A 27,130-nucleotide genomic window follows, 5' to 3' on the forward strand; every position below is an offset into this window, starting at 1 on the left:
TGACTTTGCTTGCAAACCCCACTAATATTCAGAGCACTATGTAATGTGGGTTCTTGCTCTTGGAGAAGATCTCCAGAGCTGTGTGTTTAGTGGTCCTGGGCTTCTACTACCACCCCACTGCATTTCTCTTCTTCCCACCTGTGGGTGGACTTGAGCGAGGGTTTGGGTCCTGCCAGATTGTGGCTTTGCCACTTTACCCTTTTCTGTGAGGTCTTTTCTTTTCCCCAGATGTAGGCAGTCTGTTCTTCAGGCTTTGGGTTGCTCTTTCAGGATTAGTTGTATTTGCTGTATTTTCATGTTCTGTGTGGTTTTGGGAGGAGGTTTGATTTCTGCCACACTTCTCTTGCTGCCATCTTTTTCCTGAGATACATCTGAAATTTATTAAGATACATTCAGTTCTGTAATTGGAGACAACAGAAGAAAATGTAAATGTATTGTATTAATTGGTTTTTAAGTATATGAATTTACAAAATTATCATCACCTTGTATTCTGTTGAATGTTGATACATGTGTCAGTTATATACAACTCAGAATGCATGTTATTTAAAAATACTGTTAGGAATGGTTGTGGGCCCATAAAAAGCCTCTTTTTACCATCAGTAAACTGCAAGAGTAGCACTGGTATTAACCTGAGTGGAAGCAGAGGACCAGGTGGTAGAAAAGGGAGAAGGAGAGGTTTTTTCCCCCTTTTTTTAGATAGTGAAGAGCTTATTCAGGGGAAAAATTTCAAGATTGGCTATTCATTCATTAGTATATTCCTTTTTTTATTCAATCATCCTTCCATTGTTACAAACATTGACTGAACAATCTCCATTTTCCCGCTGCTATTCTAGACATTGGAATACACAGATGAATACAATACAGTATTTTACCTTAGGTAGTTCACAATGTGGAAAGGAGGCTATAAATATAGAACAAATAATTAAAATATGCTGGCAGATTTGGGGGCAAATATGTATATACGGTGTGTAGAAGCATGTAAAATGGATGCAGATTCAATCTGGAGAAGATTTTCAAGAGAGACCTGCCCCTGTATTTAATTCTGAAAAATGAATAGAAATAAGTCATGCAAAGAGTGGGGGTACAGAGTTATTTTAGGTAGAGGGAATAACATGGGTAAAGGCACAGAGGTGAGAGACTATGATGAAACTGGGTAACTACAAGTAGTCAAGATGGTTATAGTGTGGGGGTTAAGAGGGAGATGTTAAAGATGAGATTGTTGAGATGGGCAAAGGGCAGATCATGAAATGTTTTCTAAGCCTTGTGCCTTGAGGTCTGCCAAAATTTGGAATAATTATCTTCTTTAAGCAAAGACCGTAATTTAATTCTTTTAATCACAGAGAGATGGAAGTTGAAGGATACCAACAAGCAAGACTATTTTGCATGCCCTGTTAATTGTGTTGCCAAGTGTGCTACCCAGGTATCACCTGGTGGTGGTTCAAAATATGTCCACACATTCTTTGATACTCATTCCTTCAAAGAGTATAGCCTAATTCCTTCCCCTCTTGAGTGTAACCTGCACATAGTAACTCACTTTTAATGAATATAATGAATAGAAGTGATTGTAGCCTGAGATTAGTATATGAAAGGCATTGTGGCTTCCTCCTTGCTGTCTTTTTTGGATTGCTCCTTCTTGGGAAATCTAACTGCCACGGTGTGAAGACATTCAAGCAGCCTACAGGCAGTCCTTTTGGCAAGGAGCTAAGGCCTCCTGCTAATAGATATCTGAAAATGGATTCTCCAGCCTCAGTCAAGCCTTCAGATGGTTAACAAACACTCCAACTAACATCTTGATTGCAACCTCTTGAGAACCACATAGTTAATTCACTACCAGATTTCTGAATCTCATAAATGGTGTGAGATAATAAATATTTATTGTTTTAAGCCACTAAATTTGGGGTAAACGGTTACTGAGCAATAGATAACTAAAATACACCTTACAGCTGGTGGCCCTGTGCCTGAAAGTGAGATTTTTCACATACTTTTTAAACAATCTCTAGGCTGCAGACCTCGGCAATCTATTCCATTGTTGGTCTTTAAGAGTGTGCCTGTGACCCACAGCTCAGTGAGCATGATGAGGATGGAGCAAATAAGGGATGCTAGTGATACTAACATCCCCAAACAGAGGAATTTTAACCCAGAACCATAAACATAATTATGGAAAAGAAGCATTTTCTGGACACTGCATATGTAGAAGGAAATTCTGTTTCCTTTTCATGATTGGTAAGCCTTTCTCTAGAAAGAGGTCCATAGATCTTGCTTAAGAACAACTCACTTAGTTACTATTAATCTCCTCAGCTTCCCAAAAGAAGGAAAAATCATCATAGGAGAGTTTGCATCACTTAACCCTGGATAAGACCATCTAGGGAAAATGTAGAGAAAGAGGGCTTAAGTGGTCTCATCCATTCCTACTGATTCAAAAGCCATTCTAAATCTGATAACTTGCAAATGTAACTCCAATTTAAACTATTCCTTTGAGTCCCAGCTTCACATATCCAGCTCTGAAATATCTTTTATTTAAAAACAGCTAACATACGTATCTCAGTTTAAAAATACCTAACACAGAATTACTGATTCTCTACCCTCACAGTGTACTTTCTAGTAGCATCCTTATCCACTCAGTTGTTCAAACCAAAAACTTGGAAATCCATCCTAATTCCTCATTTTTCCTTTGTTTCCCACATCATATCAATCAGCAATTCATTTTTATTTTTTTTCTCCAAAAGGAACCTTGAATTTACTGCAGTTGTCTTCGTCTAGGCCACCCTATGTCCCATGCATTATTACATCACCCTCTTAACTGGCCTCCTAATCTGTCTTCATCATCCAGAAATATTTTATTAAAATAAAAGTTGATCATATTATTCTCCAACCTTGAGAGAGTGGATTATCTCTATAAGAATCAATGAAAACATTTCAATGGCTTTCCATTAATTTAAAATAAAATGTAAACTTGACCATCCCCTGCAAGGTCTTGTGTGATCTCACCTCAGCTTCTTTTTAACCTACTTTCTTACCATTCCTTCCTCTTAGTAATTATACCTCCATCATACTATCTTCCAAGCCTCAAGCACCTGCCAAACCCTTGCTTGCTTCAGGTCCTCCTCACATGCTTTTCCTTCTGTCTAAAATTTTACCCTCCCATTCTTCATCACTGGGCTCCTTAGCAGCTCAAAGAGGTCATCCTTATCTTAGGGAATAGCTCTGTCCAAAGTTATGTAAATAAATAACTCAATTGTGTGTAACCTCAATCTAATAATAAGAAAACATAAGACAAGTTGAGGGGCATTCTGCAAGTAGCTGACCAGTAGTCTTCAAAGCATCAAGGTCATAAAAGAAAAGGAAAGGCTAAGAGACTACCAACAGATTGGAGGAGACTAAAAAGATAAGAAAACCAAACAGTAAATCCATGGATTGGATCCTGGAACTGAAAGAGTACATTATGGAAGAACTGGTGAAATCTGAATAAAGTCTGTAGCTCAGTTAATGGTATTGCTGTAATGTTAATTTCTAGTTTTGATAATTATATCATGGTTATGCAGTATATTAACACAAGGGGAAACTGGGTGGAGGAAATGTAAGAATTCTACTACTTTTTCAACTTTTCTGTGTCTAAAATTATTTCAAAATAAATGGTTAAATAAAAGTTTATGAATGATCATGAAAAAAAAGCATATACACTTTAACAGACAGTCATATGAAATCTCTATGGTTTTAATTATTGGATTATGACAGAGGCTATATTTCCTAAATCACTAAATTGCCTCTTCATAAGGGCTTAACTAAAAAATATATATGTAGTATATATATAAATCAAGGGAAACATTGTTCCTTTAATTTACTGGGATATTGCTATATATTAGGCAATGAATCCTATAATGGACCTTGTTTAGATGTTTTACATTGATGATCAAGACGTAATTCATCAAATATCACCAGTTTAGGGCATTTATAGTATGTGTTAAATCCATTCCTTTGCATTAAAGTTCCTTTTGTTTTCATTTTATCCAACTATGAAAAGAAAACAAATAACTCAATTGTTATTCTTATTTTCTTTGTAACATTTACCTGAATTTTTATTACAATTATTATTTGCTTGTTTACTTGTTTTGTTCATTTTTGCCTGTCTTCCCCACTAGAATATAAGCTTCTTGAGGGCAGGAACCTTGTTTGTCTGTTTCAGCATTATAGTAGAAATTCAAGAAATAATTGTTAAACAAATGAATGAGAGGTCTAAGGATCACAGAAGAGTTAAGTATGATTCTTAAGTCTTCAGAGTAGGCAACTGAAAAGAAAATGATGGTATTCACCAAGATAAGGACAAGAGACCCAAAGGATCGGTTTAGAAGAGGATGATCAATTTGGTTTTAGGCATAGTGAATGTAAGGTACCCATGTAACATAGAAGTCTGGTGATGCCTAGTGGGTTATCTCTACAAGAATCAAGTGTATGTATTGTAATAAAGAATCAGACCTCAGTTTTTATGTTTGACTGCCTACTTCTTTTTAGGCCTCACTCTTCCTTCCCCTTTGGCGCCACATCTGGACAGGCTGATAAGAAAGCGCCTGGACTTGCCTCTTCCTTTAGTGCCAGCAGGAAATTTAAATCTCCTGTGCACAGAACTTTCCCCAGCACCATCACTTAGTCACAATAAAGCCCAAATCCACTCCCTGTGCTTTGCCCAACTCAGACTTAACTTGTGCCTTCACAGCTCTCCCTGGCGTCCCTCAAGTAACACTTTCTCAAATTCTCATGGTGTGTGCAGTGCCATCTGAACCAAATTCTGCCTAGGGGCATAAACAATATCTATGTAAGTTCAAGTCAGGTCTGGGCTAGATTGATTTGGGACCTTAGAATGCAGGGATAGCAAAGAGGCTTCATGACAAATTCTACTCTAATTGCTTGACAGAGGCTGCCCACTACACTCAGTTGAGAAAAACCAAGACTCAGCAGGAAAAGTTTTGCATTGATTATTGATGTCTGCTGTGGAGATGGGTGTTAGAAGTAGAAATGGGTGTTAGAAGTAAAGATATGTATTTCTTACCTGAACTAGAGGATCTCAGACTTCCTTCAACATGTTAACTTTGCATTAAGCCAAATTAATGGCAGGTAGTTGAGTAGTGTATCCAAACTAAGGTAAAAGTCTTCAGGTAATTAAAATTTATTTAATAGTTATGTCATTTATGTAACTCACTGACAATATTACGTCTTCATTGACACTAGAGACATTTTTTTCTTATTCACTGCCAGAATAGGTAAATTTTTTTTTGCTAAAACAATGAATTATCCAACACAGGTGGAGGTATAGTTGGTGACTTCCAGATTGCTAAGGACAATTAACATGGCAAATATTTTATATCGTACTGTTTTCCCTTAAAGTAACAGTTTCAAAACTTCAAAAACTACCTTTCTCAAAATGGGATACACCTCTTTTTATAATGTTCCTTGAATCTTGCTTATTGATGTATGGATTTGCTCCTAAGATATTGGTAAATAGTTCTAGCAAACCAAACCACTAAATAAAAATTTGAAAAACCTCATATTTTTAGGGCAATCATAAACCTGGGTTAGGTGTGGCCAACAGGGACTTTTTTCTTAGCTTCTCCAAAAGAAAGTGACTGTTACTCTAAAGCTGCTTTCTCTATACAGATGAATCAAATAGGAGTCCCCTGTCTTTAATTGGCTTAATAATACCAAGGTGAATTTACTGGCTCACTTAACTGATCAATCCTTTATGGCATAGAGGAAGGGAATTTTCTCCTTCCTGAAGCTGAGTGAGGAGACTCCCCCCCAAAAAATTTTTTATTAGGTTCATATGAAAGAAAGATTTATTATTCACTTTTTCTCTCTGTTTAAGTGAGCTGTTGATCTACACTCTGCCTACCTGTTCAGGAAGGGGGAAATAATTCGAGACAGCAGATAAACACACTTCCTGATTGCCTGACAAGGATGCATGGGCAAGTAGACATCTGGGGCTTGAGCTGACTGCCAGTTTGCCAAGGAGTGACTGCCGGATGAGGGCACTCAGAGGCTGCAATAAACGAATGACGGTGGAAGCCCCTAATAGTGATGGCGGTTAGGGAGTTGGGGGGTGCATTCAAGAGGTAGAGCTGGAGCTAAATCTCCCAGATCAGAGTTCAGCAGTGAGAATGCTTCTCAGGGACCTCTGAGGAACTCACACATAAGTCCTGTGAGAGAGCCAGCATTTGGTGGCTGACTAGTCAGAAGGCATCAATAGCTAGTCAGTGTTGGCTAGAGAAAGAACGACAGCCAGCTGGGTAAGAAAACCTTTGTTCTCCTTCCATCAAATCCAACCTCATGAGGGGTTTGACCCATAGCTTAGATAGCATTGTTTAGTGCTGAAATTAAGAAGCATTAGTAGGGTCTTTTCTGTAACATAAATGTCACCATTCCACCATATCATTGTTCAGTTAACTGGTTCTTTCTGAAGGAAAGGAACATTTGAATGCAGTATAGAACTTAATTTTGGTGAGGAATGAAACAAATTTCAAAGAAAGTAAAATATTGGCAATTACAGACAACTAAGATTAGATTTGTTTTTAATCACTGCTCTTTATATATCTGTTCTTGTCCCCAAAGAAGTACACAAGTTCTCCCTTAAAGCATCAAATCATCCCAGGTTAGAATCTGATTCGATTCTTTAAAATACAACCTATTTTTCTGCTTTTGCTCTCAATTATGATTATTTTATTGCTTTGCTCTCAATTATAATTTTGGTTTTGCTTTAGAATAAAGGAACATAAAGAGGAAGAAGAAAGGAGGAGAAAACATGAGGAAAAGGATGTTGAGGAAGTAAAGCGACAGAATTCATTATATGAAACAGAAATGAGGAACAAACTAGAAAAGAAAAAAGAAGCGATGAATGAAAGCAGGAGACTGTTTTTTGTAAGTTGAAAACATAGCATCTCCTCCGAAAATGTACAAAATCCAGTGCCTAACTTTGAATGTATTTTTTATTAGCAACTGTAGAAACCAAGCTGTTAAGTTGGATTTTTAAGTATACTTTTGGGGAGCCCTATTTTTTTATTTGGTATCATTAATCTAGAATTACATGAGGAACATTATGTTTACCAGGCTCCCCCCTTCAGCAAGTCCCCCCCATAAACCCCATTACAGTCACTGTCCATCAGCATAGTAAGATGCTGTAGAGTCACTACTTGTCTTCTCTGTGTTGCACAGCCCTCCCCGTGTCCCCCCCCACATAATACATGCTAATCATAATCCTCCCTTTATTTTTCCCACCCCTTATCCCTTCCTTCCCACCCATCCTCCCCAGTCCCTTTCCCTTTGGTAATTGTTAGTTCATTCTTGGGTTCTGTGATTCTGCTGCTGTTTTGTTCCTTCAGTTTTTTCCTTGCTCTTATACTCCACATATGAGTGAAATCATTTGGTACTTGTCTTTCTCCGCCTGGCTTTTTTCACTGAGCATAATGCCCTCTAGCTCCATCCATGTTGTTGCAAATGGTAAGATTTGTTTTCTTCTTATGGCTGAATAATATTCCATTGTGTATATGTACCATATCTTCTTTATCCATTCATCTATTGATGGACACTTAGGTTGCTTCCATTTCTTGGCTATTGTAAACAGTGCAGTGATAAACATATGGGTGCATCTGTCTTTTTCAAACTAGGCTGCTGTATTCTTAGGGTAAATTACTAGAAGTGGGATTCCTGGGTCAAATGGTATTTCTATTTTTAGCTTTTTGAGGAACCTCCATACGGCTTTCCACAATGGTTGAACTAATTTACATTCCCACCAGCAGTGTAGGAGGGTTCCCCTTTCTCCACAACCTCACCAACATTTGTTGTTGTTTGTCTTTTGGATGGTAGCCATCCTTACTGGTGTGAGGTGATATCTCATTGTGGTTTTAATTTGCATTTCTCTGATGACTAGCAATGTGGGGCATCTTTTCATGTGTCTGTTGGTCATCTGAAGTTCTTCTTTGGATAACTGTCTGTTCAGCTCATCTGCCCATCTTTTAATTGGATTATTTGCTTTTTGTTTGTTTAGGTGCATGAGCTCTTTATATATTTTGGATGTCAACCCTTTATCGGATCTGTCATTTATGAATATATTCTCCCATACTGTAGGGTACCTTTTTGTTCTATTGGTGGTGTCCTTTGCTGTACAGAAGCTTTTCAGCTTGATATAGTCCCACTTGTTCATTTTTGCTTTTGTTTCCTTTGCCTGGGGAGAAATGTTCATCAAGAAGTTGCTCATGTTTATGTCCATGGGGTTTTTGCTTATGTTTTTTTCTAAGAGTTTTATGGCTTCATGACTTAACATTCAGGTCTTTGATCCATTTTGAATTTACCTTTGTATATGGGGTTAGACAATGATCCAGTTTCATTCCCTTACATGTAGCTGTCCAGTTTTGCCAACACCATCTGTTGAAGGGGCTGTCATTTCCCTATTGTATGTCTGTGGCTTCTTTATCAAATATTAATTGACCATATATGTTTGGGTTAATGTCTGGAGACTGTATTCTATTCCACTGGTCTGTGGCTCTGTTCTTGTGCCAGTACCAAATTGTCTTGATTACTGTGGCATTGTAGTAGAGCTTGAAGTTGGGGAGCGAGATCCCCGCCACTTTATTCTTCCTTCTCAGGATTGCTTTGGCTATTAGGGGTCTTTGGCAGTTCCATATGAATTTTTGAACTGTTTGTTCCAGTTCATTGAAGAATGCTGTTGGTAATTTGATAGGGATTGCATCGAATCTGTATATTGCTTTTGGCAGGATGGCCATTTTGATTATATTAATTCTTCCTAGCCAAGAGCATGGGATTATGAGTTTCCATTTGTTAGTGTCCTGTTTAATTTCTCTTAGGAGTGTCTTGTAGTTTTCAGGGTACAGGTCTTTCACTTCTTTGGTTAGGTTTATTCCTAGGTATTTTATTCTTTTTGATGTAATTGTGAATGGAATTGTTTTCCTGATTTCTCTTTCTATTAGTTCATTGTTAGTGTATAGGAAAGCTACAGATTTCTGTGTATTAATTTTGTATCCTGCAACTTTGCTGAATTCAGATATTAGTTCCAGTAGTTTTGGAGTGGAGTCTTTAGGGTTTTTTTATGTATAATATCTGTCATCTGCAAATAGTGACAGTTAGACTTGTTTTTTACCAATCTGGATTCCTTGTATTTCTTTGTTTTGTCTAATTGCTGTGGCTAGGACCTCCAGTACTATGTTGAATAACAGTGGAGAGAGTGGGCATCCCTGTTTTGTTCCCAATCTCAGAGGAAAAGCTTTCAGCTTCTCACTGTTCAGTATGATGTTGGTTGTGGGTTTATCATATATGGCCTTTATTATGTTGAGGTACTTGCTCTCTATACCCATTTTGTTGAGAGTTTTTATCATGAATGGATGTTGAATTTTGTCGAATGGTTTTTCAGCATCTATGGAGATGATCATGTGGTTTTTGTCCTTTTTTATTTATATGGTGGATGATGTTGCTGGATTTTCAAATGTTGTACCATCCTTCTATCCTTGAGATGAATCCCACTTGGTCATGGGGTATGATCCTCTTGATGTATTTTTGAATTCGGTTTGCTATATTTTGTTGAGTATTTTTACATCTATGTTCATCAGGTATATTGGTCTGTAATTTCCTTTTTTGGTGCGGTCTTTGCCTAGTTTTGGTATTAGGGTGACGCTGGCTTCACAGAATGAGTTTGGGAGTGTTCCCTTCTCTTCCATTGTTTGGAAAACTTTAAGGAGAATAGGTATTATGTCTTCTCTGTATGTCTGATAAAATTCTGAGGTAAATCCACCTGGCCCAGGGTTTTGTACTTGGGTGGTTTTTTTATTACTGCTTTAATTTCATAGCTGGTAACTGGTCTGTTTAGATTTTCTGTTTCTTCCTTGGTCAGTTCTGGAAGATTGTATTTTTCTAGAAAGTTGTCCATTTCTTCTAGGTTTTTCAGCTATTTAGCATATAGGTTTTCATAGTGTTCTCTAATATTCTTTGTATTTCTGTGGGGTCCGTCGTGATTTTTCCTTTCTCGTTTCTGATTCTGCTGATGTGTCTTGATTCTCTTTTTCTCTTAATAAGTCTGGCTAGAGGCTTATCAATTTTGTTTATTTTCTCAAAGAACCAGCTCTTGGTTTCATTGATTTTTTTCTACTGTTTTATTCTTCTCAATTTTATTTATTTCTTCTCTGATCTTTATTATGTCCCTCCTTCTGCTGACTCTAGGCCTCATTTGTTCTTCTTTTTCCAATTTCGATAATTGTGACTTTAGACTATTCATTTGGGATTGTTCTTCCTTCTTTAAATAGTCCTGGATTGCTTTATACTTTCCTTTTAGAACTGCTTTCACTGCATCCCGCAGAAGTTGGGGCTTTGTGTTGTTGTTGTTGTCATTTGTTTCCATACATTGCTTGATCTCTACTTTAATTTGGTAATTGATCCATTGATTATTTAGGATCATGTTGCTAAGCCTCCATGTGTTTGTGAGCCTTTTTACTTTCTTTGTACAATTTATTTCTAGTTTTATACCTTTGTGGTCTGAAAAGTTGGTTGGTAGGATTTCAATCTTTTAAAAGAATTTACTAAGGCTCTTTTTGTGGCCAGTATATGGTCTATTCTGGAGAATGTTTCATGTGCACTTGAGAAGAATGTGTATCCTGCTGCTTTTGGGTGTAGAGTTCTCTAGATGTCTATTGTGTCCATCTGTTCTAGTGTGTTGTTCAGTGCCTCTCTGTCCTTACTTATTTTTTGACCTGAGGATCTGTCCTTTGGAGTGAGTGGTGTGTTGAAGTCTCCTAGAATGTATGCATTGCATTCTATTTCCTCCTTTAATTCTGTTAGTATTTGTTTCACATATATTGGTGCTCCTGTACTGGGTGCATATATATTTATAATGGTTATATCCTCTTGTTGGAGTGAGCCCTTTATCATTATGTAGTGTCTTTCTTCTTGTTTCTTTCTTTGTTTTGAAGTCTATTTTGTCTGATACTAGTACTGCAACACCTGCTTTTTTCTCTTTGTTGTTTGCATGAAATATCTGTTTCCATCCCTTCACTTTTACTCTGTGTGTGTCTTTGGGTTTGAGGTGAGTCTCTTGTAAGCAGCATATAGATGGTTCTTGCTTTTTTATCCATTCTATTACTCTGTGTCTTTTGATTAGTGCATTCAGTCCATTTACATTTAGGGTGATTATTGAAAGATATGTACTTATTGCCATTGCAGGCTTTAGATTTGTTGTTACCAAAGGTTCAAGGTTAGCTTCTTTACTATCTTACTGTATAACTTAGCTCACTTATTGAGGTATTGTAAACACAGTCTGATGATTCTTTATTTCTCTCCCTTCTTAGTCCTCCTCCTCCATTCTTTATGTGTTGGGTGTTATATTTTGTTCTCTTTGTGTTTCCTTTGACTACTTTTTTGGGTAGTTGATTTTATTTTATTTTTTGCCTTTAGTTGGTATTTGATTGGTCTCCTTTCTTTGCTGTGATTTTATCTTCTCTGGTGACATCTATTTAGCCTTAGGAGTGCTTCCATCTAGAGCAGTCCCTCTAGAATACCCTGTAGAGATGGTTTGTGGGAGACAAATTCCCTCAACTATTGCTTGTCTGGGAGTTGTTTAATCCCTCCTTCATACTTTAATGTTAATTGTGCTGGATACAGTATTCTTGGTTCAAGGCCCTTTTGTTTCATTGCATTAAATATATCATGTCATTCTCTTCTGGCCTGTAAGGTTTCTGTTGAGAAGTCTGATGATAGCCTGATGGGTTTTTCTTTGTAGGTAACCTTTTTTATCTCTCTGACTGCCTTTTATACTCTGTCCTTGTTCTTAATCTTTGCCATTTTAGTTATTATGTGTCTTGGTGTTGTCCTCCTTCGGTCCCTTCTGTTGGGAGATCTGTGGACCTCCATGGTCTGAGAAACTATTTCCTCCCCCAGTTTTGGGAAGTTTTCAGCAATCATACACTTTCTATCCATTTTTCTCTCCCTTCTTCTTCTGTTACCCCTATAACGTGGATATTGTTCGATTTGGATTGGTCACACAGTTCTCTTAATATTCTTTCATTTCTGTAGATCCTTTTATCTCTGTCCGCATCAGCTTCTCTGCATTCCTGTTCTCTGATTTCTATTCCATTAATGGCCTCCTGCATCTTGTCCATTCTGCTTTTAAGTCCTTCCAGAGCTTGTTTTATTTCTGTATTCTCCCTCCTAACTTTATCTGTTAGCTCTTCCATTTTTCTCTGCAGCTCCATCAGCATGGTTATGACCTGTATTTTGAATTCTTTTTCAGGAAGATTGGTTAAATCTATCTCCCCAAGTTCCCTCTCAGGGGATGTCTGGGTTATTCTGGTCTGTATCAAATTCTTCTGTGTTTTCATGGTGATAGAGGTAGTCGTGGGCAGTTTGTGCGTGTGTCAGCTGGGAGAACAATGTCCCTTCCCACTTGCTCATTGCCTACCTCTCCTGTGAGAACAGCAACCCCTAGCAGCTGTGCTGGGCAGCTGCATGTCTCTGAATATGGCCCAGAGGGCTGTGGAGGCAACTCTGCGTGGCTGCCATGGGTGTGGCTGATCTCAGACTACTGCTCTGCTATAGCGGGTCTGCCCCGGAGGGGGAACGGGTGGTAGCCTGTTTATCACTGGGAGAGGCCTCAGAGCTGCACTGCCACCCAGGGGGTTAGGGCACCCAGAGTTGACCGGGATTCCCAGCTGGGTGGTCCGAGTGTGCCGGGATGCTTCCGTTCAGCTGTGAGGCTCCTGTCCCTTTAAGACTTTCAAAAGGCACTCGCTTTTCTTTGTCCCTGGGGCACCTGCTGTGGGGTCCCACTCACAGGCCTTACTGTCCTGTTTCCCTAGTATGCAGCACCCCATGTACTGTGTGTCTGTGCTCCCAGTGCATATGAGTAGGGCTCAGTGTTTAGCAGTCCTGGGCTCCCTCTCTGTCCCTGCTCCGACTCATCTCCTCCTGCCAGGAGCTGGGGTGAAGGCACCCGGGTCCCGCCAGGCCACGGCTTGTGTTTTACCCCCTTCATGTGGCACTGGGTTCTCCCAGATGTAGATGTATCCTGGCTATTATACTGTACCTTCTGGTCTCTCTTTTAGGGATAGTTGTATTTGTTTTATTTTCAAATATATGTATGGTTTTGGGAGGAGATTTCCACTGCCCTAATCATGCTGCCATCTTGGCTCCTCGTTATTAGTTTTCTTAGTGCTCCCCTATCCAGAGGCTTCCATCCTTCTCTTGCTTCTGGACTGCTTTCTTGCTAGGCCTCCTGCTCAGCTTTCATTCTGGGACTTCCCTGTGCCATGTTTCTGGGTCACACATTCTAGTTCCAGAATCTTCTGCCTTCTTTCTTAATTTACTCCTTCATCTTGCTAAAATACATCCTTGAGTAGCTTCCTAAGAAAGAGTATACAGAAAGTAAATTTTTTGAAATCTTATCTGAAAAGGTTATCATATGGAGTCATACTTGCTTTAGTTTGATTGGATATACATTCTGGATTCAAAATTTAGAATTTTGTTTTCATGGTTTCATTAGTCATCTGGCTTTCAGTATTGCTATTGAGAGATGTGATACCATTTATGGTCTTTATTCTATTTATGTGATCTGGTGTGTTTTTTCTCTTCTTACCTCCTTTCTTTCTCTCCATACCCACCACCTCTCTCTGCCTCTCTGAAAGATTTCAGGAACTTTATCTCTGCAGCTTTAAAATTTCACAGTTATATATCTGGATAAAAATCTTTTTCATCATTTTGCTGAGCATTCAATTGTTGCTTTCAATCTGGAAATGCATATTAAAAATTTTTAAAGTTTTTATTTGTACTCTTATTGTTACTTTTGCATAAAATCTTATTCTTGGTTCATGGATATAATACTTTCATCTCTCCACGTCATTTTGGTATAGTACAGACTTTATTCTGAATGTTAACTCCGTCACTCACTAATATGTGATCCTGAGCTGAGGCTTTTAGTTTTTAAAAATGAGAATCAACTTTGTGTTGATTAACTCTATACATTTCCTACTATAAAAAATCTGTATGAACCTTACAATAAACTTAGAAAAAAGCAGCAAAATAAGAAATCATTTTAAGAAATCATTCAAAACAATCAGTTTTAACAGCTTGGTATTTTCATTAGCTTTTCATGTTGACCCATGTATCTTCTAACCATATTACAGGCTTTTAATAGTAATAGCCTGTAAAATAGAACAGTAATTAGAGTTTTAGTTCTAGGCCCTGAGTTATAAATACATTGGAAGATTAAATGTTGAATCTAATAACTTTCACCTTGAATTAGTTTCTACTTACAGTAACAGAATACACTAATATATCTATATATCCAGGCTATTGTGTTCAAAGTCACCTATTTTTGTGATGGCTAATGCAGGCTGGGGTCATGAAATGTATACTGATATGAATAGATGTTTTTGTTTGCTTTCAAAAATAACTATTTTAAATGATTTTATTATTTTGTTCCGGGAGGAGCAAGTTCTCTGTGGGCAAGTTCTCCGCCTGGGGCAAATTTGCTGTGAATTTGATGAGACCAAATTAAGGCAAGGGCAAGACATTGGGAGTTTACGGGTTGTTTTACTCTCATAGCAGGAGGTCTCAGCCTCTCCTCACTCGCTGGCTTCCTTCCTCTGCTGTACCCACTTGCTGCTTCTGCACTCCGGCTTAATTTTCTGGGAGCACAAGGGATTCCCTGGCTCTCTCCACACTCTCTCAGCTCTAACTGCCCTGCGCCGGCACCTGGAGGAACTCTGTGGGCAGGTCTCTGGTAACTGGTGGAAGCCTGACCGATCACATGCTGGGAACTGTGGTAGAGGGGAAAAGAAGGGATGTTTCCTCCCCTCCTCTCCCCTGGGACAGTACTCCCAGTGACTGACCAGCCCCTCTGTCCACAGGAAACATTCCATAGAGGTGCAAACAGGCTCTTCTGTATATATACAATGGCCACTATTTAGGCCAGGTGTGAATCCTGGTCAGAATTCCCATTTGCTCCACATATTAGCATGTAGATATGTATATTTCTTGTATGTATGCAAAAAGAAAGTCAGGACAAAGCTAGTTTCATAGTGATTCAGTCTGTAGGGGGGATTAGGAATAGGCAGATAGTGGTTGGGGGTGGAAAGGCACTTGATACTGTGTATTTTAAATATTTTAAATTTGGGTGACATGGGAATATATTCACCATTCAAACAATAAATCAGAAGTGTATATATTTATTGTACCTGATTATAGAATTATTTTTAATTACATATTTTTAAAGAAATGAGATATTTTAAAGAAATACAAAAAAGCATTAAGAAGAGGTAAAAGTCAACCATAATCTCATACTCCAGAGATAACTACTTTTAACATTTGATAAATTTCTTCCAGTTATATATACACTATAAACTTGTACCTACATATATTTGCAAAGCTAAAATATGCTATGTAGTGTTTTATAAATTCTGCTTTCCCCTCTACTTACCAATTATATTATTTGTGTTTTCCCATGTCATTGAGTATAATTTATTTTACTGTTTCCCCATTATTAAATATTTAGTGACTGTTCCCAATTCTTTGCTATTGTAAAGACATTTGAGATGAAGTACATGGTACATAAAACTTAATGTACATCCCTGATTATTTCTTTGATAAATTTCTAGAAGAGAAATAACTGGATCAAAAGCTGTGACCATTTGGCAGGCTCTTGTTAGATATTCATATGTTCAAAGATATTTTTCTTTGTGATAGGAATAATACACATTTTTCTCCCTAAGGAATATATGAATGATAAAAACATCATCAAAGCTGTAGAACAGCAGCAGAAAGAGGAGGAAGATGAAAAGATTAGAAAATTTATTAAAGCAAAAAAGCATCTTACACAAATGAGGAAAGAAAAAGAGGCTGAAACACATAGGTAAGCTTTTAAAATGATCTGTGTGATAAAATGAAGTACTATCTGAGATTATTGTATCAAGAATCAGAAGTTGTGATATGAGAGTTTCATTCTTTTATATAAGGAAATACAGGTTTCATTGTTTTGAATATGACCAGAGCATTTAGTGATGTGATGTTTTTAATTTGGGGCATGTGAGTTGGCAGCTGCCTTGGAGTATCAAGGAAGTCTATTTAGGAGATGGTTGAAACACTGGACATCTCTGCTGTAGGACAGGGGCATGGACAGGAAACCTCTGTGAGCCTTTGACACCTAAGTAGTGGTTGGCACTGGGGATACAGGTGAGCTCACCTAGGGTGAGCAGCTAAGAAATGAAGGTGGCATAGTCCAAGGAAGTCCATGTTTAAGGGTCAAATGGAAAAAGAAGATAGCGTGATGACCAAAGACTAGTTTCCAGAGATTGGAGGGAAACCAAAGAAATGGGAGGTGGCGAAAGTTTCACTAAGAAGAGAGTACTCATCAGTGTTACATCAATAGAGGAATTAAATGAGATTAAAAAGTGAAGGATCCAAAGATGGCGGCATGAGAGGTGAGACAGAGAACTCCTCCCAAAACCACAAATAGTATGAAAATGTAGTTAATTAATACAACTAACCCTAAAACAGCAACAGTTTCCTGAACCAGACTGCATACAGAACTCACAAGCAGAGCAGACTTCATAAAACAGGGTAATGAAAGCCTTCACCCGGAGGGACCCAAGCCCTTCCCCCGCCCCAGCTCACCGGCGGGAGGAAGAGAAATGGAGCAGGGAGGGGTTGGAAGCCTAGAACTGCTGAACACCGAGCCCTGGAGGTCTGCTTTGTGAGCAGAAACCTACATTGTGTGGTGCTCTGGAGGTTGGGGAGCTGGGACAGGCAGAGTGTTTGAGAGACTGAGATTCCAGCTGTTTGTGGAGGACGGGATCCACATCCAGCCGCTCTGTGTCAGAGGAAAGGCAGGTGGTCTGAGAGGCTTCCTAGCAGAGACAGGGCTGCTGAAGGGGTGGGGTTTTCACGGAGCTTGCTACACTGGAGAAGGGAGAGCTGGACAAGATTGTATGGGTGTGCTCTGCCCAGGTGCTGGGGAACTTTGAGGAGCCTCAAGCGCTCCATCCCTCTGGCTGCCTACTCAGCTCAAGGCTGGCCCACTGTGATATGCAGCCTGCTGCACCTTCCTCCTAGCCTGCTGGCACCAGTTTGAAAACTGGGAGTCACTTTGCTGGCATCAGGCCAGCCAGAGGGAGGCCCCACCTACAAAAGCTAGAGATGCAAAGCACAGAGGCTTACACTTGTGTGTTTGGCCCACTTACACTGGAGACAGGCACTGCAGACGGGAATCAAGAAACATATTTTCCCTCTCCCCAGGTACCAGCTCCACTACCCTATGACCCCCAACCTCACTCTAGGGGCTGAGCAGCTCCAGAGACTGCACCTTCTGGGCACTAGTTGGCACCACACAGAAATATGAAACATCAAAAGAACATGGTTCAGACCAAAATCTCACAAACCCCAGAAAAAGGGCCAAATGAAACTGAACTCAACAATCTTGCTGAAAGAGAGGTCAAAATAAAAATTGTAAACATGCTTATGGAGGAACAGAAAAATATTCAATAAGTCAGGAACGAATTTAATTTGGAGACTCAATCATTAAGAAATTCCATATCTGAAATGAAACATACAATGGAGGGATTTAAAAGCAGATTAGATGTAGTAGAAAAGACAGTAAGTGGAATAGAAATTAGAGAAGTGGAATACAAAGAAGCTGAGGCACACAGAGAAAAAAGAATCTCTAAGACTGAAAGAATATTGAGAGAACTGTGTGACCAATCCAAACGGAACAATATTCACATTATAGGGATACCAGAAGAAGATGAGAGAGAAAAAGGGATAGAAAGTGTCATTGAGGAGGTAATAGCTGAAAACTTCCCCAATCTGGTAAAGGAGATAGTCTCTTAAGTCATGGAGGTGCTTAGATCTCCCAACACAAGAGACCCAAGGAGGACAACAACATAACATATAATAATTAAAATGGCAAATATCAAGGATAAAGACAGACTTTTAAAAGCAGCTAGAGAGAGTGAAAAAAGATCACATACAAAGGAAAACCCATCAGGCTATCATCAGACTTCTCAGCAGAAACCTTACAGGCCAGAAGGGAGTGGCATGATATATTTAATGCAATGAAACAGAAGGGCCTTGAACCAAGAATACTCTACCTGGCATGGTTATCATTTAAATTTGAAGGAGGGATTAAACAATTTTCAGATAAGCAAAAGCTGATAGAATTTACCTCCCACAAACTGTCTTTACAGTGCACTTTGGAGAGACTCCTATGGTTGGAAGTATTCCTAAGGCCAAATAGATGTCACCCAAGGGATAGACAAAGAGTACAGAATATGATTCATAACATACAAAGAATGGAGGAGGAAGTAAAAGGAGGGGAAAAAAAGAACCCTTAGGTTGTATTTGTAATAGCATATGAAGTGAGTTAAATTGGACTGTTAGATGGTAAGGGAATCACCCTTGAACCTTTGGTTACCATGAATCTAAAGGCTGCAATGGCAATAAGTACATACCTGTAAATAATCACCCTAAATGTAAAAGCTCTGAATGCACTAATCGAAGACATAGAGATACTGAATGGATAAAAAAACAAGACCCATCTATATTCTGCCTACAAAAGACTCACTTCAAACCCAAGGATATACACAGACTGAAAGTAATGAGATGGAAAAAGATATTTCATGTGACTAATACTGAGAAAAAAGCAGGAGTTGCAGTACTTGTATCAGACAAAGTAGACTTCAAAACAAAGAAAGTAACAAGAGACAAAGAAGGACATTACATAATGATAAAGGAGTCAGTCCAACAAGAGGATATAACTATTATAAATATCTATTCACCCAACACAGGATCACCTACATACGTGAAACAAACAAACAGAATTAAAGGGGGAAATAGAATGCAATACATTCATTTTAGGAGACTTCAACACACCACTCACTCCAAAAGACAGATCAACCAGACAGAAAATAAGTAAAGAGACAGAGGCACTGAACAACATATTAGAATAGATGGACCTAATGGACATCTACAGAACACTCCAACCAAAAGCCACAGGATACACATTCTTCTCAAGAACACATGGAACATTTTCAAGAATAGATCATATACTAGGCCACAAAAAGAACCTCAGTAAATTGAAAAAGATTGAAGTTGTACCAACCAGCTTCTCAGATCACAAAGGTATGAAACTACAGATAAATTACACAAAGAAAATGAAAAAGCCCACAAACATATGGATGCTTAATAACATGCTCCTAAATAATCAATGGATCAATGACCAAATAAAAACAGAGATGAAGCAATATATGGAGACAAATGACAACAATAATTCAACAACACAAAATCTGTGGGATGCAGTGAAGGCCGTGCTAAGAGGGACAAATATTACAATACAGGCATACCTTAGGAAAGAAGAACAATCCCAAATGAACAGTCTAAACTTACAATTAATGAGATTAGAAAAGGAAGAACAAATGAGGCCCAAAGTCAGTAAGAGGAGGGACATAATAAAGATTAAAGCATAAATAAATAAAATTGAGAAGAATAAAATAATAGAAAGAATCAATGAAAGTAGGAGCTGGTTCTTCAAGAAAATTAACAAAATAGTTAAACCCCCAGGCAGACTTACCAAGAAAAAAGGAGAGCCTACACACATAAACAGAATCAGAAATGTGAAAGGAAAAATCACTACAGACACCAGAGAAATACAAAGAATTATTAGAGAATACTATCAAAAATTATGTGGTAACAAACTGGATTACCTAGAAGAAATGAACAACTTTCTAGAAAAATACAACCCTCCAAGGCTGACCCAGAAAGAAATAGAAAATCTGAAGAAACCAATGACCAGCAAATAAATTGAATTGGTAGTCAAAAAACTACCTAAGAACAAAACTCCTGGACCGGATGGTTTCACTGCTGAATTTTATCAAACATTTAGTGATGACCTAATACCCATCCTCTTTAAAGTTTTCCAAAATGTAGAAGAGGAGGGAATACTCCCAAACTCAGTCTATGAGGCCAACATTACTTTAATACCAAAACCAGGCAAAGACACCACGATAAAAGACAATTACAGACCAATATCCCTGATGAACATAGATGCAAAAATATACAACAAAATATTAGCAAACCGGATTCAAAAATACATCAAAAACATCATCCATCATGATCAAGTGGGATTCGTCCCAGGGATGCAAGGATGGTACAACATTCAAAAATCCATGATCATCATCCACTACATCAACAAAAAGGACAAAAACTACATGATCATCTCTATATATGCTGAAAAAGCATTTGACAAAATTCAACATCCATTCATGATAAAAAAAACTCTCAACAAAATGGTTATACAGAGCAAGTACCTCAACATAATAAAGGCTATATATGACAAACCCACAGTCAACATTATACTCATCAATGATAAGCTGAAAGCTTTTCCTTTAAGATTGGGAAGAAGACAAGGATGCCTACTCTCCCCACTTCTATACAGCATAGTACTGGAGGTCCTAGCCACAGCAATCAGACAACACAAAGAAATACAAGGAATCCAGATTGGTAAAGAAGAAGTCAAACTGACACTGTTTGCAGATGACATGATATTGTACATAAAAAACCCTGAAGAATCCACTCCAAAACCACAAGATCTAATATCTGAATTCAGCCAAGTTGCAGGATACAAAATTATACCCAGAAATATGTTGCATTCCTAGACACTAATGATGAGCTAACAGTAAGAGAAATCAGGAAAACAATCCCAGTCACAACTGCATCAAAAAGAATAAAATACCTAGGAATAAACCTAACCAAGGAAGTGAATGACCTATACTCTGAAAACTATAAGACACTCTTAAGAGAAACTAAAGAGGACACTAATGAATGGAAATTCATCCCATGCTCTTGGTTAGGAAGAATTAATATTGTCATAATGGCCATCTTGCCTAAAGCAATCTATAGATTCCATGCAATCCTTATCAAAATACCTTCAGCAATCTTAAATGAAGTACAACAAATGGTTCTGAAATTAATATGGAATGACAAAAGACCACAATAAGTAAAGCAATCCTGAGAAGGGAGAATGAAGCAGGGAGAATTACACTCCCTGAGTTCAAGCTCTACTACAAAGCCACAGTAAAACAGAATAGAGAGTCCAGATATTAACCCAAATATATATGGTCAATTAATCTATGATAAACGAGCCATGGATATACAATGGGGAAATGACAGCCTCTTCAACAGCTGGTGTTGGCAAAACTGGACAGCTACCTGTAAGAGAATGAAACTGGATTATTGTTTAACCCCATACATAAAAATAAACTCAAAATGGATCAAAGACCTGAGTGTAAGTCATGAAACCATAAAACTCTTAGAAAAAAATATAGGCAAAAATCTCTTGGACATAAGCATGAGCAACTTCTTCATGAACACATCTCACTGGGCAAGGGAAACAAAAGCAAAGATGAACAAGTGGGAGTATATCAAACTAAAATGCTTCTGTACAGCAAAGGACAGCATCAGTAGAACAAAAAGGCATCCTACAGTATGGGAGAATATATTCATAAATGACAGATCCAATAAAGGGTTGTCATCCAAAATATATAAAGAGCTCATGCACCTCAACAAACAAAAAGCAACTAAGCCAATTAAAAATGGGCAGAGGAGCTGAAGAGACACTTCTCCAAAGAAGAAATTTAGAATGTGAACAGGTACATGAAAAGATGCTTCATATTACTAATCAACAGAGAAATGCAAATTAAAACCACAATGAGATATCACCTCATACCAGTTAGGATGGACAACATCCAAAAGACAAACAACAACAAATGTTGGTGAGGTTGTGGAGAAAGGGGAACCCTCCTACACTGCTGGTGGGAATGTAGATTAGTTCAAGCATTGTGGAAAGCAGTATGGAGGTTCCTCAAAAAGCTCAAAATAGAAATACCATTTAACCCAGGAATTCCACTCCTAGGAATTTACCCTAAGAATGCAGCAGCCCAGTTTGAAAAAGACATATGCACCCCTATGTTTATCACAGCGCTATTTACAATAGCCAAGAAATGGAAGCAACCTAAATGTCCATCAGTAGATGAATGGATAAAGAAGATGTGGTACATATACACAATGGAATATTATTCAGTCATAAGAAGAAAACAGATCCTACCATTTGCAACAACATGGATGGAGCTAGAGGGCATTATGCCCAGTGAAATAAGCCAGGCAGAGAAAGACAAGTATCAAATGATTTCACTCATCTGTGGAGCATAAGAACAAAGCAAAAACTGAAGGAACAAAACAGCAGCAGAATCACAGAACCCAAGAATGGACTAACAGTTACCAAAGGGAAAGGGACTGGGAAGGATGGGTGGGAAGGGAGGGATAAGGGGCACTACCAGTAGCACACATAATGTAGGGGGTGGGGGGTACATGGGAAAGGCGGTATATACAGAGAAGACAAGTAGTGATTCTGTAGCATCTTACTACGCTGATGGACAGTGACTGTAATGGGGTATGTGGGGGGGGACTTGATAATAGGGGGAGTCTAGTAACCATAATTTTCAAGTAATTGTACATTAACGATATCAAAAAAAAGTGAAGGATCCATCAGATTTAAAGATCATTGCTTCCCTTAGGGAGCAATCTGGGGTGACGTGGGAGGAGGTGAGGCCAGTCACGGCAGGTCGTCTTTCTGGCTGTGTAGCGCTTTTCCCTTGTGGAAAACCTCTTGGTGGCTTCACAGCACGTGTAGTGTTCACTGTAGCCCATGAGGCTCTGTCCCCATCCTGATTCCCAGCCGACCCTGGCCTCCTCCGTCAGACCGCAGCGCCCTGTTCTGTCCTCCCTCCTCTCTTCCTCACTCAACCCCGGACTTCTCTGGTACCCTCTCTGGGGATTGCTCACCCCCCTTAACACTGTCATATTTGTATACTGCCTTCTCATTGAGGCCTTCCCTGAGTACCTTACTTAAAATTATAAGCTCACCCCTACATTGCTTATCCCTTTAGCTGCTTTCTTTTTCATCATTGCATGATATAGCACTATTTTGATTATTTATTTGTTTGCTGTCCCTTTACCCCAACTGTCATGAAACCTCCACAAGAGCAGAGATTGTCTACTCTTCTTGTTTACTGTTATTTCCCCAGTGCCTGGCACATAATAGGCAATGAATAAAAATGTTTAAAATACTGATTTGAAAGCCTAGATGAAATGTCACCTTTTCCATGAAGCCTTCCTTTTTTTCTCATTTGCCCTTATCACTGTAGCTTTCTTAACGGCATTTGTCATGCTTTGCTATGTATAGCTATTTGCATAAATATTTTTTCTCTACTTTAGATTGTAATTTCCTTGGGACATGCACTCCGTCCTTTCTCATCATTTCTCCCATGATGCTTTGAGAATTCACTCAATAAATTAGTGGTTTTGTCACATCTAAATTTTAAAGTATCTTTTGCCCATATTCCAAATAAAAGTGCATCTGTTCCTTTAACAACTTTGATTGTTGAGGGTGTGCCAGGCACCATAATTGACCCTGAACTAGAGAGAGGACTTATCTCTCTCTGCCTTAGGGGTCTCTCAGTGTAAAGGGAGAGTTATTTATCTTTATATAAACAGAATAATTCAACAAAGTGCTATGAATAAATTGCAGACAGGGTATAGTAAGAGCATAGATTTATTCAGGATTTTGATAACTTTTACTGGATAGTTTTGAGGTCTTATTTAAAGAAAGACCTTTGATTTATTTTATAACCTTACTCTAACCTCCAGTGTTAGTGTAATAAGAAGGGTAGTCTAATAAAATGTTAAAATATTTTTCACTGTGGAGAGTTTTAACACTGTTTCCTATAAACACCCACACATAGGCAAGATCATACCATATGCATTACTCCTTTTGGATTTTTAAAATATACTTTATTCTAAAAGTAAAGTATAAAATTATTAAAAATAATTTCCACTTAACACAATCAATATATATAAGGGGCTTCTGTTAGTATTGTAAGACTATAAAATATCTAACTCTCTAATTAAATTATATTGGCTCCATTAACAAATTATTCCTGAAAATTTGACAAATGATTGTTATTTTGTTATAGGCTAATGGAGGAGCGGAAAGAAAGAATAAATAACTTCTTGAGTGAACTAATGAAAAGGAAACTTGACAATGAAGACTTGATTATTGCTAGAGATATTGCAGAAGCTGAGGCTGAATGGGAAAAAAGAGAAAAAGAAAAATATGAAAAAAATAAAGCAGAATTAAAAGTGATTGCAGAACATAGAGCCACTGTGGTATGCAATTCAATTATGACAAATAAAAAATTTTAAATGAACATAAGACCTTTCCACTATCGTTTCCACTTCCCTCTGCTTCTCTGGCAAAACACTAGGAGAGATGTGAAAAAGTGTATGAATTATCTTCCTATATTATTGAAATCAGACTATTTTCTAAAAGAAGGTCACATGATAATCAAGATAATCAATTACAAAAGGATACTTATAGATGGAAAGAAATAATCTCTTCTGTTTCAGAGCCCATCTGAAATGCAAAAACTGTTACTCATTTAATATACTTCTCATTTGAATGTTTTTAAGACAAATCAAGTAAAAGTTATCCTATTGCATTTCTGTATTTCTTAATCCTTCAGAATTTATCTTCTACATGCGTATCATGACATTTAATTTGGATAGTTTGTAAACATAATTTTTGCCTACAAATATTTCTCTATCTTGCTTTTTTAATCCTTGTATTTTATTTTTTAGACCAATATCACCTATTTAAGTTTTCATTGTATATTTCCTGATATTCAGGAATTAGAACAAAGCCAAAGTAAACTGGCCATATGCATATAATTTTCCACTTGTTTCATTGCTCCTGGCTGACTTTCTGCTTGGAGTTTTCTAACTTCATGCCTTCTTAGAGAGCACTGATTATTAAAAATGTTTTTTTCCCCCTCTCTTTTTAACATCTAGATGAAAAATAAAGAGGAAGAAGAAAGACAAAGAAAAACAAAGGACAAAGAACAATTGCTAGCTATCATGAAAGCAGACCAGATTTTTCAGGAGCATGAAAAGGAGAAAAAATTAAAAGCTGATAAAAAACATCGAGAAGTTCAAGATGCCCATATTCAGCAAATGGTAATTATTTCTAAATGTTTTATTTATTTTAGCAATAAATGTGTAATGTAGAGTTCATGCTAGTTTTCTGTCTCTGAAACAATTTCCTTTGTTAAGTAAGATCAAATAGTCATTATGGCTATGTCACAATAAAATATTTTAGAAATGTGAAGTTAGTTCCTGTTTTTATCTGTATTAAAGTCCCTATACTAGGTTTATGTCTTTTGCACAAATATTTAGCCTTTTTTAGAGTTTATTGTGCTTTAGTAAATATTTTAAAAATACAGATGCATATGGCAGGCCATGATATTTTTCTTTGTTTTACTCTTTTTCCTCTTTATAACTATAAATATTGAACATCTTTTCATAGCCTTTTTAGCCATTTGTGTGACTTCTTTTGTGAACTATTTGAATCTTTTGCCAATTATTCAGTTGGATTATTTTCTTATTGTTGAGTTTTAACTTTTTTTTGAAATGTGGTAAACTATACATAAAATTTACCATTTTAGCCGATTTTAAGTGTATGGTTCAAGGGCATCACTGTCCAACAAATGCGCAGGTTTTAACCACATGACCTAGAGGCATGGCAGTGCCCTGCAGGTAAATGTGCCATCAACTTGCAGTTCTTACCTGATCTAATAGCAGTTTTTTATGAAAAAACACTTCTCAAGTAGTTGCCTGCTCATAAGTACTTTATAGTCTCTGAAACGGTTGATTTAATAATTTTGAATAATAAACTTGTTTTCTGTGGAGGGGAATCGTCCAAATTTCCCATGCAGCCATTACCAGAAGTAGAATCCACCACGTTATTTTGAAGCAAACCCCACATATAATTGTATTGTTGTATATTTCAGCATGTATCCCTAAAACTGAGGACTTTTTAGATAGTAGCATAATCACAATTCCATGATCACACCTAAAATAATTAACAGTGTTTTAAATTTCCCCAAAATTGTCTCATAAATATATTTTAAACTTCATTGTTTGAATCAGGATCAAATAAAGTCCGTCTATTCTCTTTGGTTAACATGTCTTTCAAACTTCTTTTGATCTGTGACTCCCCTTCTTCACCCGTCTCTCTCTCTCTCTCTCTCTCTCTGTTCATTATGTTTGTCTTGCAATTTGCTTTTCGAAGACACTGGCTTTCTTCTAGAATTATTACAGTTTGGATTTTGCTGGTTGCATCCCTGTGGTGTAGTTTAATGTGTTCCCTGCATTTCATGTAAGATCTAGTTTAGGTTAGATTCAGGTTCAGTTTCTGGCAAAAATTCTTCATACGTGGTATCTTTTTATTAGGAACATAATGACTGCGGTCTCACTTTCTGTGATACGAACAGCTAGTGATTATTATTGCCTCGATCTCTTAATTCATGAGGTGACAAACTGTTGGTATTCTCATTCCTTCTGAGTCATTTGCTGAAGTCTTCAAAGAACTTCATGATCAACTATTTGGTTTCTGAGGTACAATTTTTAAAGAAAAGAGGATAAATACTTGAATTTTTCCCTTTATTCTCGTTTTCAAAAGAATTAGCTCTCTAGCATCCTCCAAAGGTGCTTGTCACTTTACCCCCATGTTGTGACTTTAAAAATTTTTTAACAGTATTTTAAATGTTTCTTTACAAATCTGTATTTATGCTTAATGCATATCAAATTTGAGGCACCAGTCATATGATCTATTATACTAACCCTTTCCTTCCATTGCTACATATTTCTATAATTCAAATGTTCCTTTCTGTTCCCTCAATACCTTTCTACAAGTGGCTACTAAACTATTATAGCCAAATTGCTCAAGATCCCAAATTGTAACATTTTACCTTTGATGAGATAGTTTTTAGCCTATTCTGACTTTTTTCCGATCTTGTTGAATGTCATTTTCTATTTTTTCAAACTCCAGGTACTGTATCTCCAGTTCAACATATAGCACACAAGCCTTAATTTTGAAATGCAGCACTTAGTAATAAAAATTTGGTATTTTTTATTATCCCCATAAATTTAAACTTATGGTAAATATCAGGTTTGGGCTACATTTTATGTTGAAGTGTTACTGATT

The 27,130-nt window shown here is 37.6% G+C and overlaps 1 protein-coding gene across 5 annotated transcripts in view; it reads left to right on the forward strand.

The window, feature by feature from the left end:
- Window positions 1-27,130, forward strand: part of CFAP210 (cilia and flagella associated protein 210) — an 89,496-nt gene that overhangs the window by 58,447 nt on the left and 3,919 nt on the right. For 4 of the 5 annotated variants that reach the window (XM_036888083.2, XM_036888084.2, XM_036888085.2 and 1 more), the window contains 4 exons: window positions 6,750-6,906; window positions 15,753-15,892; window positions 24,063-24,255; window positions 24,937-25,101. In XM_036888083.2, coding sequence (XP_036743978.2) covers window positions 6,750-6,906; window positions 15,753-15,892; window positions 24,063-24,255; window positions 24,937-25,101 — 655 coding nt within the window. The remainder of the gene's footprint in view (window positions 1-6,749; window positions 6,907-15,752; window positions 15,893-24,062; window positions 24,256-24,936; window positions 25,102-27,130) is intronic. The other variant, XM_057503930.1, reaches the window with a different exon arrangement.

This window comes from Manis pentadactyla, chromosome 6 (assembly GCF_030020395.1).
Source record: "Manis pentadactyla isolate mManPen7 chromosome 6, mManPen7.hap1, whole genome shotgun sequence".
NCBI classification, from domain to species: domain Eukaryota; kingdom Metazoa; phylum Chordata; class Mammalia; order Pholidota; family Manidae; genus Manis; species Manis pentadactyla.